We start from the raw sequence: 16,704 nt of genomic DNA, 5'->3' as shown, positions 1-16,704 counted from the left end.
TAGTGTGTGTCGTCGTGGCTGATACTCGGTTCAGTGCGATAGTATCTAAAGTAACCGTGAGGGCTTGGACGCAGCCTGCAGTCGAACGGGGTGCGATGTGACGTCAACACTTCCGCCCTGCGAGCGCTCTGTGCTGTGTGCCTGCTCGCCTTCTCTGCTGCACAATCCAACATGGAGTAATGAGAGATGGGGCTCGTACGGGGCCACCCTCAGCAACATCAACCGCGCATTTAGCACCACAGCCAGGTCGGAATACATGCAAATGCTCTTTACAGGGGGGAAAGAAGAAAAAAACAATAAAATAAGCAAGGGTTATTTACTCGCGTCTGCGGATTTGGCGTCATTCACAATTTTCATCAGCAAATGATTAGCTCCGGAGGAAAAAAACAGATAGACGAAAAGCCATCAGGAACGGAGGGACGAAGAGGAGAACAAAAACAAACAGAATACGGAAAAAGGGCTAAACAAGTGACAGCAGTAGTGATATGTAAGAGGTTTATTTTGGGGGGGAGGAAGGGTGGCAAGAAAAAATGACGAACGAAAAGAGTGCACCCTTTGTGGGATTTTGTGCTAGGTGAAAAGAAAAAATGATTGAAGAAACACACCCAAACGAGTAAGTACATGGTAAATACTCCTATTTTTCCTTCTGTGCTAATTTCACAGTCTATTTCCCCCTTCTTTCTTTCTCTGCACGCGCTTGTTTGCTTGTGGTGAGTATGAGGTGTAACTGGGAAAAGTTTAAGAAACTATTCTCGGGTTAAATGTTTTCTATTGACAGGGGCGATGAAAAGTGGGGGGACTGGGCCCTCTCTTCTCCTGAGGGGAGGGAAGAAGAGTAAGTTGGGCGGTTCGGAAACATTTTCACTAAAGGCATTTACTAATCTTCCTAAAAACGTCACTCTGTCTCGTGAACATCTCGCGAGTTTTACGTGCACGTTTACCCTTCTAAACCAGACATTAGCTTTATTTCTCCCTCAGTTTCTGTGGCATTTTGCACGTTTATGCACATGCAGAACTTTGAAAAGACCAGATGAGATTAGTGCATCCGCCATTTGTTTTTTTTCCCTCTCTCCCCAATCTTTTGAATCGCACTCATTTGCATACAGTGCTCCATTCATAAAAAAGTGTTGTCATTTGCGTTGCAGAGTTTATGCATGTATCTCACTCTCTCTCTCTCTCTCTCTCTCTCACACACACACACACACACACGTGTATTTGACATATGCATTTGGCTGTTTTGAAACTCAGTCAAATTTTACTAATCGCATGTGTAGAATGCTGAAATGTTTTACTTCTTGACTTTCTTTAACACACGAAAGTATCTTGTCTCAAGATTTAAGGAACATTTTCGTTATTACTTTTACATGTGCATGTTAATTTTATGTGCAGGGGCTGTAGGTAAGGCTTATAGACGTTTATTTCTAAGCCAGTCTTTTGTTCATAGTCTATTCGTTAGGCCTTTATGAGCTCTATGCTGATTTATCTGACTCGTGCATGCAACAGCAGCTATCGCGAGACCATGTGGCTATCTTTCTACAAGCGTAAAAAGACCAAATGCAGAATTGAGGCCTCGGTGTTGAATGAACGCAGTTTTGCTTTTGTCCGACGGAAGAGGGCGGTTTTTTTTTGCGCGCAGTGGTCTCTGAACGCTGCTCTCATTCATAAAAGAGCTGAATTGTCAGACCGCGCGCCATTCAAGCAGGGCGAGCGGGACGCCCCTATACCTGCACCACTATACCACTAGAGCTACTGAATCATGCGACTGGAGCACTATTTTTGTCTAATACGTAGTACAACAGTATTCGGTTTGGGAAACGGCCACGCATATGGCTCGCGCGATATATTTTGGACCGGGTTTTATTATTTTTTTAAAGCGGATCGAAATACACTGTTTAAAATATAGAGCACCTCAACAACACATCAAATATCGATAGGTTTTTTTTTATTCTTTGAGAATTGCAAAGAAGCAGTAAATTGAAAGAGGTAATCTAGCTTCCTGTATGCTGTCTGTGGGAAAGCAGTAGGCTATAGGATAAAGGTTAGCTCTGAGCCCTGTTAGCTGTATATTCGTTACATGAGTTAGCATTGAACGAACCCGTTTTTTTTTTTTTTTTTTTTTTTTTTTTTTTTTAAAAGCGTTAAACATTATTTTAAACCTATTGTAACATTGAAACGTGGGTTATATATCTTACCACATTTATGTCATACAATTGAGCATGGACAAAAATACACAGTGGCTAGCATGGCTGTATGCAGGGTTTAAAAAATACCTAGGCCCAAAAACTAAGTTAGTTAGAGGGGTTCTGGGGCGAAAAATATTGATTTCCCTGATCGACATACAGGTGCATCTCAAAAAAATCTTTTTACTGTAATTTAAATCAAAGTGGAACTTTCATGTAGTCTAGATTCATTACACATAAAGTGAAATATTTCAAGCCTTTTTTTGTTTGAATCTTGATGATTACGGCTTACAGCTCATGGAAATCAAAAATCCAATATCTCAAAATATTCGAATAAAGAATTTATAATAAAGAAATGTCGACTTGAGAAGTGCACTAATCAACTAATTATCTCAAAACACGTGGAAAAGTTTCCTGAGCCTTTAATCTCTCAGTCTGGTTCAGTACGCACAACCACAATCATGGGGAAGATGAAAGTAAATTTTGCATTTCATTTGGAAATCAAGGTCCCAGAGTCTGGAGGAAGAGTGGAGACACACACAATCCAAGTTGCTTGAAGTCCAGTGTGAAGTTTCCACAGTCAGTGATGATTTGGGGTGCCATGTCATCTGCTGGTGTTGGTCCACTATGTTTTCTCAAGTCGAGAGTCAATGCAGCATCTACCAGGAGATTTTAGACCACTTCATGCTTCCATCTGCTGACGAGCTTTATGGAGATGCTGATTTCCTTTTCCAGCAGGACCTGGCACCGGCCCACAGTGCCACAACTACTAGTAACTGGTTTGCTGTCCATGGTATTACTGTGCATGATTGGCTAGCCAACTCGCCTGACCTGAACCCCATAGAGAATCACTGTGTGTTTACATGGACAACAATAATCCACTATTAACCAGATTAAGACAATAGCCTGATTAAGAAATTACCATGCAAACAGCAATTTTTTAATTACCTTAATCCGATTAAGGTCATACTCGAAGTAAACCCAAATCGAATTAAGACGTGGAGTATTCCTGTTTTAGTCGCATTATCGACGTGTATTACAGACATGTAAACACCTTAATCACATTATTAATGTCTTCTGTGAGTTTTCACCACATTTTGTGACAGGACACGATCACACACGGCAGCGCTCAACTGTTTTACGGCAAACGAGAGCATGGCTGCGTGCCAAACCGTGTACTTGCCTGCTATAGGCCAGTAGTAGGAGAAATACATGTATCTCGGCTACTACATAGAGGGTAAGTACCTGGTTTGGGACGCAGCCCATGGCTTCAAGCAGTTGTCTATTTGCACGTACAGCATGACAAATAATCAACCGCACTTGAAGCGTTCATAAAACTGTATACGATACCATAACAAAGACGAACTGTATGTTGATACGTGAAATTCTGGAGGGACGTCAGACGGCGTGGTGCGGTGATGTAATGACGTGTGCTGTTAATCAAACTATGTTTTATAACATGTAAAAAGGGTACATGAAAGGAGTATTCTAAAAGCGACTCATGTAAACACCTTAATCACAATATTGTCTTATTCAGAGTAAGGTTAATAATTAGATTACTGCTGTCCATGTAAACGTAGTCATTGATGCAGTAATTCCTGCACAAGGAGCCCCGACCAAGTATTGAGTGCATAAATGAACATGCGTTTCAGAACGTTGACATTTGTGTATTATAAATTCTTTATTTGAATATTTTGAGATGCTGGATTTTTGATTTTTTTGATGAGCTGTAAGCCTTAATCATCAAGATTAAAACAAAAAAAGGCTTGAAATGTTTCACTTAATGTGGAATGAATCTAGACTATATGAAAGTTCCACTTTTGGAATTAAATTAACTTTAAATGAAATTTAATTATCAATTAAAAAACTAACTTTTCCACGATATTCGATTTTTTTGAGATGCACCTGTATGTGCATTTTAAGAAGTTGGATAATAATAGCTTCAAAACAATGTCAGTGGGCTGGATCAAATTCGTGTAGAAATGTGTCTCTTTGACATCAGCTCTATCACCTCTCATCTCAGCCTGGTCTACTTCAGTATTGCTCTGCTTGTGGGGTCTCTGAGTCTTTTCCTTTTGTGTCTCCTATGCTCTTTCTCTCAACCTCTTTCTGTATCTCTGCTTTCCATAACCTGCTCCCTGTTTCTCATCTCTTATTGTCTCTCTGCATTCAACATTACAATCTTTCTGTTCATTTCTCTCCATCCTCTTCTACTCACTCTTCTCTCTCCATCTGTATTCACTGCCTGTCCCTTTCTTTGTGACTCCTCACTTGTCTCCTACCGAAGTGTAGTACAAATAATTGTAATAAAAAATAAAAACACCTTTATTTAATGTTTGTGTTTGAGTTTGCATCGTTTTGGATTTGAATTATAAAAATATGTCTCAAGCAGTACATAAACATAGGAAAAATGTGTTTTATACAAAATGATATCTATACAGTAATACTATACTGTATTATGACACTATACTTATGAAATTAAATGGAACCTATAGGCTTCACTGTAATTACCAAAGAACATATATCTCTGTGATAATTAGGACTACATTGTTTGAGATCAGGTCAGTTTTTGTTAAATAGCACAGTAACGTAATGCTAATCATATTCTGGGCACAGTGAGTAGTACCTACTCTTCCTCACTCATCTCAATCATCTTTTTTTTTATTTTTCTCTGTCTCATCTTATCCTCTGTTGTTTCACTTCCCAAAGCAGAGCTTTAATTGATGCAGTCTTTTCATTTTCGTAACAGGGTAAATTGATATTTTTTTGCAAATGTTACCAGCCTCTGCTAGGATAATCTTGTGATGAAAATAAAAAAAAAATATATATATATATAGTGGTCATTTTAACATTAATTTCAAACTTAAACTGATATGAAAGAAAAGCATATCATTTCAGCCCATCATTGGATGGATGGAATTAATGTTAGCTGGCAGCTAGCTAGTTAATTCACTCATGATGGACGTCCACTGTTTAACAAAGCACGACCGTGCACAGGAGCTATTTGTCAGATTATGTCTGATTATTAATCATGGCTTGGCAACTACAAGCAGATGACTAGTAAAATTCTCTAGTCACCTCATAATGCGTTTGTTGACATAGTCCAGCACAGTGAATTCCAAAGCCTGCCCCTCAGCCAATTTCATTGGTCAACTCAAGCAAGCAGTCACCTGAGAAGGTCGGTTACCTTTACGTTGTGCAATCTTTGCGGTACCAAATAGTTATTATTAGGCAATTATTTTATGATTTTTAATATACACCTCAGAAAAAAATACAGCGGTCCGGACCTCTGTGACCTCAGTGGTGGTTACGGCCGCATAATGGTGTTCATCCTGGCAGCATTTCCACAGCACAAATATGTGCTCAGATTGGCACAGAAGACCACAATGAAGAAATGACATTCAGCTAAAGGTCAATGCAGCCATGGGCAATCCGACGCAGCAAGAATTGATTTCACATCCTCATTTTCAGTGTGACTCAGGCCAGGCTCTGCTTTCATTTAAAATGTAACTTTTTACAGCTGTACAAACCTTGTGCCTATACTCAATAGTCTTTGTGAATGTCCTTCAACAATATAAAACCTGTATAGTTATGGAGTTAATGACTAATACAGTATGCAGCAGTCTAACAGAAATATGAGTATGCTTCTTAAATGCAATCCCCTGTACAGGTTTTGAGACAGTAGGATACACTTCAGGAATTAATTTGACAACATGATTTGTCACCCAGTTACTTTCTCAGCATAGTTTTTAATACTGCTAGTGTTTGACATCTCTTCCATGTAAAGAAAACAGTGGAAGGTGTTTTGAGAAGCGATTATGCATTATACCTCTCTCATTAATCTAAGATGTGTACTGATGACCACTTTATTTTCTGTAAGAGGATACATGGTGGTGTGCATTTATTTATTTACTTTTTTTTTGGCTTCCAGTTGAACAAGATTAGGTTTGCACAAATCGGCTTACGTTCTAAATGAGAACATAATGTATTAAAGTTTGGCATTTCACACAAGTAACCTTTATTTTTTGGTGGAATTAGATTTGAGGTAATGCTGTCCTAAAGTGTTTTGAAAAGTTTACTTGTGCTTCCATCAAACACATAGCGCAGGGCTGAGAGAAGTCTGAGCACTGCTCGGTCCCACTCTGCTTTTGTACTGACTGTATTGCCAGAGAATATTTAAGAGGTTTTCCTCCTACGAATAATTGAATCCTCATTCAACCTTTTTTTTAAAAAAAATTAAACAAAATGAAGCATACCATGTTTAGTTCAGTATGGTGTGAATGAATCATTTCAGAAAGATGCATTTATTTTCACTCACTTTTCACACATTGATTCATGCACTTGCATCTCCACAGCCTTTTGGTCATTGTTAAAATAATATCCTGAATATTTGAGTCAAATCCATGTAGGTTCAGCTGTCATAACTCATTTTTATACAACTGCATTACTTTTTGAGCTTCATGCAATTTATTGACGTATCAGAGTAAATCCCATATTTAGTTTACATTAAATGGTCTGACAAAGCCGAGTAATGGTTGATTCCTAGTTAATGACTATGTGAGTCAGCACTGTAAGATGCATATGGAACAAATCTTGACCTCTTCAGGCGGTGCTTGGTGTAGGAGGTGTAAGCGAAGAATCCTTAATGATACAAGGAAGGGTAAAGTGTACAGTATACAATGGGTAAAGTGTACAGCGAGCAGTTAAACAGTTTTTTTTTAAAGTGGTAAAAGCTGTTTTAGAGCACTATCACTCATCTCATTAGTGGATCCTTACGATATCACGTTGTTCTGTAGGTCTATGTTTAATTCCTATTGAATAGAACAGCGGAAAAGACCGGATGTTCTTTGCCCAGCCAGTCAGGCTGTTAATTTTTAATTTGATTGTTTCCTTGATACTTTGGTTAAGTTGAGTAGTAAAATGTGATGGTTTATTTGTGTAGGCCACTGTGCTGCTGTAAAATAGGCCTGTCCAAACAGGGCCCTCGGTCTCACACAGAATGAGTGCCTTGTCATTTTTCCCTCCACCCTTTTGCCATGCTCTCTGCTGGGAGGGAACGCTGTTAGTCCTTCAGTCATGTCCCAGACAGGAAACCATTATCTGTGCTTTATTGAACCTGTTGTACCTTTACAATTGACAAAATGCCCCCTTTTAAAGCCTTGCCACAGCAAACGAGGCCCTTTTCAATTCGACACTCTCATATGGTAATGTGTATGTGGCCTCTGGAAGCAACTGCACAGGCATCCTGCTTAGTCCATTTCTATAACCGTCCATTCAAAAATAAGTCCAGGGTCAGTAAGAGCAGTTAACGCCTTCCCTAGATAACAGTTTGAGGCATTATTTAAGTTGATGTTTGTGTTGGCCAACATGCAGTGTATGGCCTAAATCTGTAATCTGAAAAGCAGCTAAGTTTGACAAACAGTAGTGCTCAGTGAAAAACAGCATTTCATGCTGCACATAGTAAAGGCAAATATGTAATCATTTGCCTACTTATATTGCAGAAATAAGAACACTTATTTAGAGAGGCTGCTGTGCCTCATCTACTGAAATGTTTGTGTGTCAACACACCAGCCGTGACATTATTACTCCAAATATCAACATGTCAATATTTAGTACTTGTAGTTACATTTAAAATGTATTTATATATTTTTTTTGTTTTGCACTCAAAAACTCGGATACTTATATATTTCTTTTTCAGCTTTCATTTGTCATGTGTAACGTGAAATACACAGTTTTTTTATGTGACATGAGTTTCAGAGTTTCATAACAGAAACCATCTATAACCAATCCAGTTGTGTTAAATTGCTTTAGATTATAGTCATTTAGGGCCAAAATTGGTCTCCGTGTCATCCTATTCTAAAACTATTCTGCACCTAGTTACTTTGGGAATTGAAATAGTGCATCTGTTGTGGAACAGGGATACACTGCATGTTATAAATGCAGAAAATAATAGCAGATGGATTTCTGAGGAAGTGTGTATGTGTGTGTGTGTGTGTGTGTGTGTGTGTGTGTGTGTGTGTGTGTGTGTGTGTGTGTGTGTATGTGTGTGTGTGTGTGTGTGTATGTATGTGTGTGTGTGTGTGTGTGTATATGTATATGTATGTGTGTGTGTATATATATATATATATATATATATATATATATATATATATATATATATATATATATATATATATAATGTAATATAATATAATATAATATAATATAATATAATGTCTATATGTATGTGTGTGTGTGTGTGTGTGTGTGTGTGCTTCCCCTCTCATGCTGCTAGATTGGTGTTGAGTGGCCCAGGCACGGTCAGTGAAGCCTTATCTAAGGAAATAGCAGTCTGCCCTTATCAGGTTTGGTACAACTGTTCAATTCACCTGACAAGAAGGGCGGAAGCCACTATGCCTGAGGCTTTCCACCCTCCTTTGCCTGTGGTTTTAGAGTCTCTTTTCATGTGTTGTGATGATGCAGAACTTTGACACCAATCAGAAACTGCCTGTGTCTAGACCAGAAAACTTCATGAAGGTATTTCAGAGCCTGTGCACTGAGAATGGCACAGCAAGTATTTTGGTTGCAGCTACTTAGAAAATGGCTCAGACTGTCTATGTAGTTTATGAGCACAAGCTACTAATTAAATTGTCACCTGGAAAAATTGCTGTATCAGCAATTGCTCAATTCAACAAAATACTGTATGTAAAAGCATGTCCACCGTGTGGATTTATAACTCCGCTTTTTATCCACAGCCAGCACAGTGCTGCGTTCAGTTAATAGTTGGCCAACTTTGTTGTGGAAGTATACTTGAGCAAGGTTTAGTGCTAAAATCATGTTACTGTGATATTAAGCTATTTTCTATTAGTCTATGTCCTAAGTCTCTTTCATGCTGGAGTGTCTCTTCATAGAAAATGCAGTTATCCAGTGGTTAAGACGTTGGACTACTGATCAGAAGGTTGCTAGTTCAGATCCCAGCACTGCCAAGCTGCCACTGCTGGGCCCTTGAGCAAGGCCCTTAATCCTCAAATGCTCAATTGTATAAATGAGATAAATGTAAGTTGTGTCTCTCAAATGTGATAAATGTAAACAATGAATGAGACATTTAAGCAAAAAGGGAAAAGTAAATAAACTTTTTATTTAAAGTTTAATGGTACATGCTGTTAGTAAATACTTAATTTTATACTAAGTTGTCACTCCTTCATAATGTGTGGGACCTGAATTTTACCTTTGAGTTTTTTGACAACCATCTACTTCATTTCAGCGGTAATCAAACGGTACAAATGATTTGAACAAATCTGTGTTATAGTGTTGCTGATTTTTATGACCTTTGCTGATTGAGCCAGTTTGCAGGGTCTAAATAAAATGCAAGTCTGCAGCAGCCCCACTGTTGAACCATCAGGCCTGTGCTCTGTGGCCACAAATTATATAACAGACTTTAAACAGACTCTCTAACATTTGCTGTTCCAGTTTATCTGTGGAGTGTTCGCGCCCTTTTATACTTCTATTTGAACATTCATTGGATGCCTGCACAGCTTTGGAAAGGTACTTGGGATGGCACAGACCACGGCAGGAAAAGTGGTTCTCTGATGCAGAATCATTCGACTCGCTTGCTCTCCTCCACTGTAATTATGTGATGTGTGAATGAATGAATGAATGAATGAATGGAGGGTTGGAAGCTCCTCACATGATTTCCTGAAACATGCTTGTGCTGCATTTGTGGTGCCTTGTAAGTAGTAGTTTGCAAGTTGTAATGACATCATTTCCCACCTTTGCACTTTTGAGATGCCAAGTGGAAAAAAAAAAAAAAAACTTGGACGCCTCCATGAAAGTGTGTCTTTTGTTTGCTCTGTCAGAGCACGTAAAGCTCATAAAAAGCTTCTTTAACTGAGCTTTAACAGTTACAGGCCTGAGAGGCTATTGGTAATGTTCTACTATTGTGAACTCCAAACATTCATGCAACATTTTGGACTGAAATTGCAGCACAGCAACAACAGAAGACAATAGTGAGTAGCAACAAGCAAACCAGCTAACGTTAGTGATAACTCTAATGTTGATGATTACCTTCTCAAAACAGTGATTAGTATGGTCATTGTTACACATTTAATCAAGTACTGTACTGGAACAAGTATATAGTTACTTGTAACCAGCTGGCTACATTTAAAAATTAAGTTTAAATCATAATAGGGGACATGTTGAAGAATCGAGCTCTGAAAAAAAGTTCATAATCCCTCATTAAATGTTTTCCACCAGTTAGTGTGATTGTGTAATCTTCCTCTGATGAAGCCACAGCAAAAACGGAAACATCGCCATCTCAGTCGTAATGCTGGCATTTTATATATGTTGACAACAATAAAATGTGCACTTTCACATATCATCTTGCTATTTACTACCCGGATTCATTGTTACATTGCAGCTAACTGTTCTGAATGACTATTAATGCTTTTCCACTTCACGGTACAATGCGACCTGACTTTGCCTGCTTTTTGGGGGCTTTCCACTGTGGATACTTTTTTTTTTGTACCACTTCAGTCAAGGTTCCAAGCGAGCCGAGCCCATACTAAATGTGAGCCACACACTGAGGGAGTAGGGAACTCTGATTACCGAGTAAATGTGTGTATGTGAATACACATGTAAATGTGTGTACCGAGTAAATACTTTGAGTATGGTAATATTCTATTAATTGAATATTATGCATCATTTATCTCATTACAGATCTAAAATTACAACAAAGGTTTCTGTCTTAGATTTTTACATCTCGCTTGTTACCGATTTCCAAAGAGGCATTTATCAAAGTCACTCCTGTCACGGCTGAATCTAATTTAGTCATATCGAGCATTACATAGGGTCTAGAACGCAGTTATTTTACATCCTTAATAGGGTCCATGTTCAGTGAACAGGAAAGGCATTTGGAATACAGCCTGATCGTGTATTTGTACAGGGCTTTGATAATACAACATTATTCCTGCGTGAAGGCGAGTGGAAGATGGCACCCACGTTGAGGCGGCACTAAACTGCAGTGGAAAAGCAAGCTCAGAAAAGTAAAGCCGAGTCGAGCCGTACCGTGCAGTGGAAAAGTGCCTTATGAAAGCTCAGGGCTTTCTGAAGTTTGTGTTGGATGTCTCTCAAAAGTAGTTCTGACCCCAGCCTGTTCCAAGCCCTAAATGTTGGAGATCTTATGTTGTGTTGATATGGAGCCTGACATAATACTGTGCTCGTGTACAAGTATGTATTTTACTTCTCATTACGGTTTATATCAAGGAAATCATACCAACAAAAATGTTCTTCTTCAGCTAGTAAGTATTGTTTTCTATGACACTACTGTATATGTAGCTGCTGGGGGACCAGAACACAATATGTACAACACTGGGTTATGCTTTATTTTCAGGGCACTGCATGGAGTAGCAGAATTTGTGTATAAAGCAGGGCTGTCTTCTGTGCGTAATGTTTCTAGCTGCTTAAAGTGGTTATGCTTGTCACTTTTTTTGAAAGGTACCATCTTTGTTGTAGAGTTCTACAACGAACCTTTAGGGGTCAAAGAACTTTCAATGCTTTATTGTGCCAATAGCTTAGATTTTAGCCTCCACTTTCAACCAGTTTCAGTAGAGTCAGCCCACTCCATGATATACCTACACGTGTGTGCAATACGTACTGTATCTACTGTTTGGGGATTTTGGCGACTACATCGACCATGTTGTGTAGCAGTTAACTAGCATAGAGGAGACTTAGTTGATCGCTTGACAGCTGTTCCAAATAGACATAGCATAGTGCCACTTCTCTGATACTGATACTATTGAATAAACCACTTCATTGAAAATGATCATCTAAAAATGTCCATACTCCAACTGCTCAGATACTCATTGCCATATTTCAATTTTTAATATAGTTGATGTCAATACACTAAAATATGCCTTTAACTGCTCTGAAACGATCAATAAGCATAACCAGTAGAAGAGTTCTGCCATCGTGTGACTTTACACCAGTGGTCACCAACCCTGTTCCTGGAGATCTGCTTTCCTGAAGACTTTATCTCCAACCATAATCTGGCCCACGTGACCATCATTTCATTGCCATAAGAAGTTCTTGATCAACTTAAACAGGTGTGTTAGGTTTTGATTGGAGATGAAATCTGCAGGATGGTAGATCTCAAGGAAAAGGGTTGGTGACTGCTGCTCTGCACTAATGATTAACTAGAAAAGTTTGAATGGCTTGATGTTAATAGTGTACTTTTGTTCAGTTTGTTATGTAATTTTTCTATGCAGTTGCTAGCACACTGGTGTCCACTTTGAGTCTTTTTTTTCTTTTTTTTTTTTTTTTTTTTCTTTTTCTTTTTTTTTTTTTTAAATTGCAGCATCACAAATATAGTAGAGTAGCACAGTTTCCCTGCTCAGTTTACTGTTGCCATGGTAATCAGAGCAGAGTGTCGCATCTTAATTGACAGTGATCCACCAGCTACAATCTAACTTTTATTTACATTACAATTCTGTGATCTCAGGCTGGATTTGTTAGAGAATCAGATCAGGTTGGTTCTTTGTTTTCTCCAGTATTTGATCCACTGATACCATCCCAACACTAATGCCATCTATAATTCCAAGTAAAACAGAAATGTTTGGCTCTGTGGCTACAGGGCATTAGAATTAACAATAGTTTCTAACCTATTGTTAATCCTAAGGCCCTGTAGCCACAGAGCCAAACATTTCTGTAAAATTGTTTGATGAATAGAACCTTATTTTCTATTAAGAAAGGTTGAAAAGACCTTATCAGTAGCACACGGTGGTAGAAGAGGCCAGATCACAATTGGTTGTTAGTGGGGTTGTGTCCCAGTCTGGAAAATGCATTTGTTTACCCTAAAATGTGTCTGATGGAGAGCACACTAATCGTACTGACTTTACTCAACATTCCAACATACTCATGTGACCGCTCATGTGTTCACTTGTCTGCCAACATCTACATGTCTTTCAGCAACACAAAATGTTGGGGTGAATAACAAAAACTAACATCATACATCTTTCAGATTTCCTCTAATGGGGAAAATGTTTCTTGGACATTGTTCTATGTTAGTTGGGCAGTCATTCTTCTCTGCATGTAGTACGCTCCTTATTATAGGACCATCATTCATTACCATCTGACTGTTAACATGCTTTTTATAAGTTATTTTAAATAGATGTAGATATTCCAGACTCTACTTATTTGGAATCTTTTCTGAGAGAATAATTATGTATCTGCATGGAAGCTTTAAGGGTTTCCCCAGGGTTTCAAACCTCTGAACTATTGAGAGTGCTAGATGGAGCCTAATGACTGACACAGGTAGTCAGCAACATTAAAAAAATGACCTACTATTGTAGGTGGCTTGACCTCTGTTATCATAACAATCTACCCCTTCCCGGGCGTCTCAAAAGCTCCTCCTTTGGATTTGGCTATTTGTTTGTACTGTTTCCTGACGATTCACGTGAGCATACAAATAATGGCACATGAAAGGCTTGCAGGTGTTGGATATGCTTTTGAGTTATGTGTGCCTGCTGAAGCTGAGGGTTTCTCTGCTGTGCCGAAATTCTAGTATAGGTAGTTTACAGACCTTTAAAGACAGATACAGTAATAATGATTGTATTTCACATATACTTAATGTAAATAAAATGGGCTGACATTGCATGTTGTAATGTGTAACGTGCCAAACCCTTTCATTTGCTACAAGCCTTTTTCCATAGATACATCTGAATCTCTCCTTCTAGATGACGGTATGGAATCTTAAAAGCATAGGCGTTTATATAGGCTTCAGAAATGTAGTGGTGTGCATGTAGGTGGATTGATGTGGAGGTACACAGTCACTGCACTGTTTCATGTTAGGGTTGATCACTGTCTCTCTCACATACACAGATGCACATGCACCTCCCACGACATATGTGGGTGTCATCGGATGCAGCCTTAGCTTAAGGTGTAGGTGTGTTGGACCTATGCAGTGTAGAGATCATATACTCTTTCACTCTTATCTTGAGATTGCAAGAGAGGAATAAAGCGAGTGAGAGTGAGGGAGGGAGGGAGAAAGAGAGAGAGAGAAAGAGAAAGAAAGAATATAAGAATAGAGAGCTAAAGCAGCACTGGGCTGTAGGCCGGCGGCTGAAGGCAGAATGGCTGCCTGCTGATGACTCATCCTCCACCGCTTGCCGTGTTTGTCAAGGAGACTGAATCATTCGTCGTATGTGAGAATAGCTGAAGCTTTGGTTGTGGACGCCAAGGACTGAGGCTCCAGTGCCCATGGCCAAGCTCATCCTCCATTCTTCTTACTGCCGATGCCCTGAACGACACCACTGGATGCACAGAGATGAATGAGAGCAGCCGGTAAGCCCTGTCATGTCTGGTTTTTCCAGATTATTGTGTGATTGACCCCCCCCCCCTTGCTGCCTTGGTTTCTTTCTCCGTCTCCTCCCCGTGCTGCGGCAATTGTGGCTGTCTGTTTTGTTTTCCATGGACAGAGAAGAAGGTTTGGCTGCATGCTGTTCTGAATTGCAAGTTTCTGGGGTGTGGGAGTGTGTGTGGGTGATCAGTGCCATGGTTTGCAGGCTTAGGAAGGGAGCGCTGTGGGCTGCACTCAGAGCCTCCTACAAACACGCAGAGCACCATGATTAACTCAAATGTTTTTGCATGGATTTTTTAACATGTAGTGCGTACACAGCTACACAGAGCATCACATAATCATTAAAATGATCTATGAAGCAAGCCAGTACTGACCAAAATGTCCAGACATTACTCCAACCACTTAATAAGCGAGGATCTATGCGTGAAACAAAGAAGGAGGTTGAGTATCGGGTTTAAACATTCAGCATTGACTTTATGTAGGTGAAGGAAAGAGAATGGCCAGGAGTTTGAAATGAGCACATCATTTCAAACCACAAGCATCATTCTACTCTTTTTACAGCTTCCCTACAAAGGAGTGAGTAGGTTCAAAGGTGTTTCAGGTTCCCCTCCTCCACTGGCAGGACTTCAGAACATGCCTACTGTGTTTCTATGCAGCCATCTACCACCTTCTGCTAATCCACAAACCAAGCACACGCCTACTCACCCTCAGCCTAGCCAGACCAGAAAGAGTCCTTAATTGCTGCTTGCCATCTTTACAAGTTCTCCATAAATAGATGACTAATACTCAAAGTGTATGATTCTTTGTGTATTTGGTGCTTTTAGAAAGTGTTCAGAGATGTGCAGAATGACTCTTCACTATTACACCTCTGTGATCCTTTAATGGTAGAAACAACATTAGATAAAAATATTAACTAATCTAATTTCCTGTAGATTTCCTATCTTCAATCTTGATTAATCCTGGTAAACAGTATGTGTGTACATGTTCTGTAAGCTTCAGAGATGACTGGATTAATCTGTACTCTTGGTGTTCTTCATTGTTAACTTGGGATTGTAGTGGCAACTTGTTTAAGACTGTGAGAATGGTTACAGTCGTGTGCTTCTTAGACCTGGATGTCCCCTGATCATAATCTAATAGGGACAACTAAAGAGGGAAAAATTTAACAGCTTCCACCATAATTTCTCCTTTCTCCATCCCTTTGCCAGTTAACACATACATGAGAATCTCCATCCAGCACGTACGCAGGGGATTCTGTGGTGTTTAATGTCATTTTTGCATTTCAGCGGAACAGCCCTTATAGTCATAGCCTGGTCACTGTAGGCAAACCTGGCAGTAGAACAAGCTTATTATCTGTGGTGCAATCGGAAAGAACCACTCTGTTGTCCTGTGGATGTCCCCATTCCTCCTCCTGAGGTTAGTCAGGGAAATATTTGTGTTTACTGGAATTTAGTGGTTAGCAATAACTTCTTTTATGATGTAAGCAGCTGACCTAGGTTATTTCCTATTAAAGTTACACCAGACAGCTGGGCCTTATATACACTCACTGAGCACTTTATTAGGAACACCTGTACACCTAATGTACACCTGTATACCACTCATGCAATTATCTAATCAGCCAATCGTGTGGCAGCAGTGCAATGCATAAAATCATGGAGATATTGGTGAACACCTTCAGGTAATGTTCACATCAAACAATGGGGAATAAATGTGATCTCCGTGATTTTGACCGTGGCATGATAGTGCCAGATGGGCTGGTTTGAGTATTTCTATAACTGATCTCCTGAGATTTTCTTGCATAACATGAAACATCTATGCATGTTGTTCATGCATCTATGCATGTTGTTCATGCATAACATGCATAGAGTTTACTCAGAATAGTGCAATAAAGAAAAAACATCCAGTGAGCGGCAGTTCTGTAGACAGAAACGACTTGTTGATGAGAGAGGTCAATGAGAATGGCCAGACCGGTTCGAGCAGAAAGAAAGGCTACAGTACCTCAGATAACCACTCTGTGCAATTGTGGTGAGCAGAAAAGCATCTCAGAATGCACAACACATCAAAACGTGAGGAGGATGGGCTATGACAGCAGAGCACTATGTAGAGTTCCTCTTCTGTCAGCCAAGAGCAGACAGCTGAGGCTGCAGTGGGCACAGGCTCACCAAAACTGTACAGTTGAAGACTGGAAAAACACAT

The 16,704-nt window shown here is 39.5% G+C and overlaps 1 protein-coding gene across 1 annotated transcript in view; it reads left to right on the top strand.

Annotated features, from left to right (window-relative positions):
* Positions 1-472: 472 nt before the first annotated feature.
* The window catches only part of spred2b (sprouty related EVH1 domain containing 2b), a 42,725-nt gene continuing 26,493 nt past the window's right edge, over positions 473-16,704 (top strand). The window contains exon 1 of the mRNA XM_053620731.1: positions 473-613. Coding sequence (XP_053476706.1) covers positions 588-613 — 26 coding nt within the window. The 5' untranslated portion in view covers positions 473-587. The remainder of the gene's footprint in view (positions 614-16,704) is intronic.

Source organism: Ictalurus furcatus, chromosome 3, assembly GCF_023375685.1.
Source record: "Ictalurus furcatus strain D&B chromosome 3, Billie_1.0, whole genome shotgun sequence".
In the NCBI taxonomy this organism is placed as follows: Eukaryota; Metazoa; Chordata; class Actinopteri; order Siluriformes; family Ictaluridae; genus Ictalurus; species Ictalurus furcatus.
This window is presented reverse-complemented; position numbering and strand designations above follow the sequence as displayed.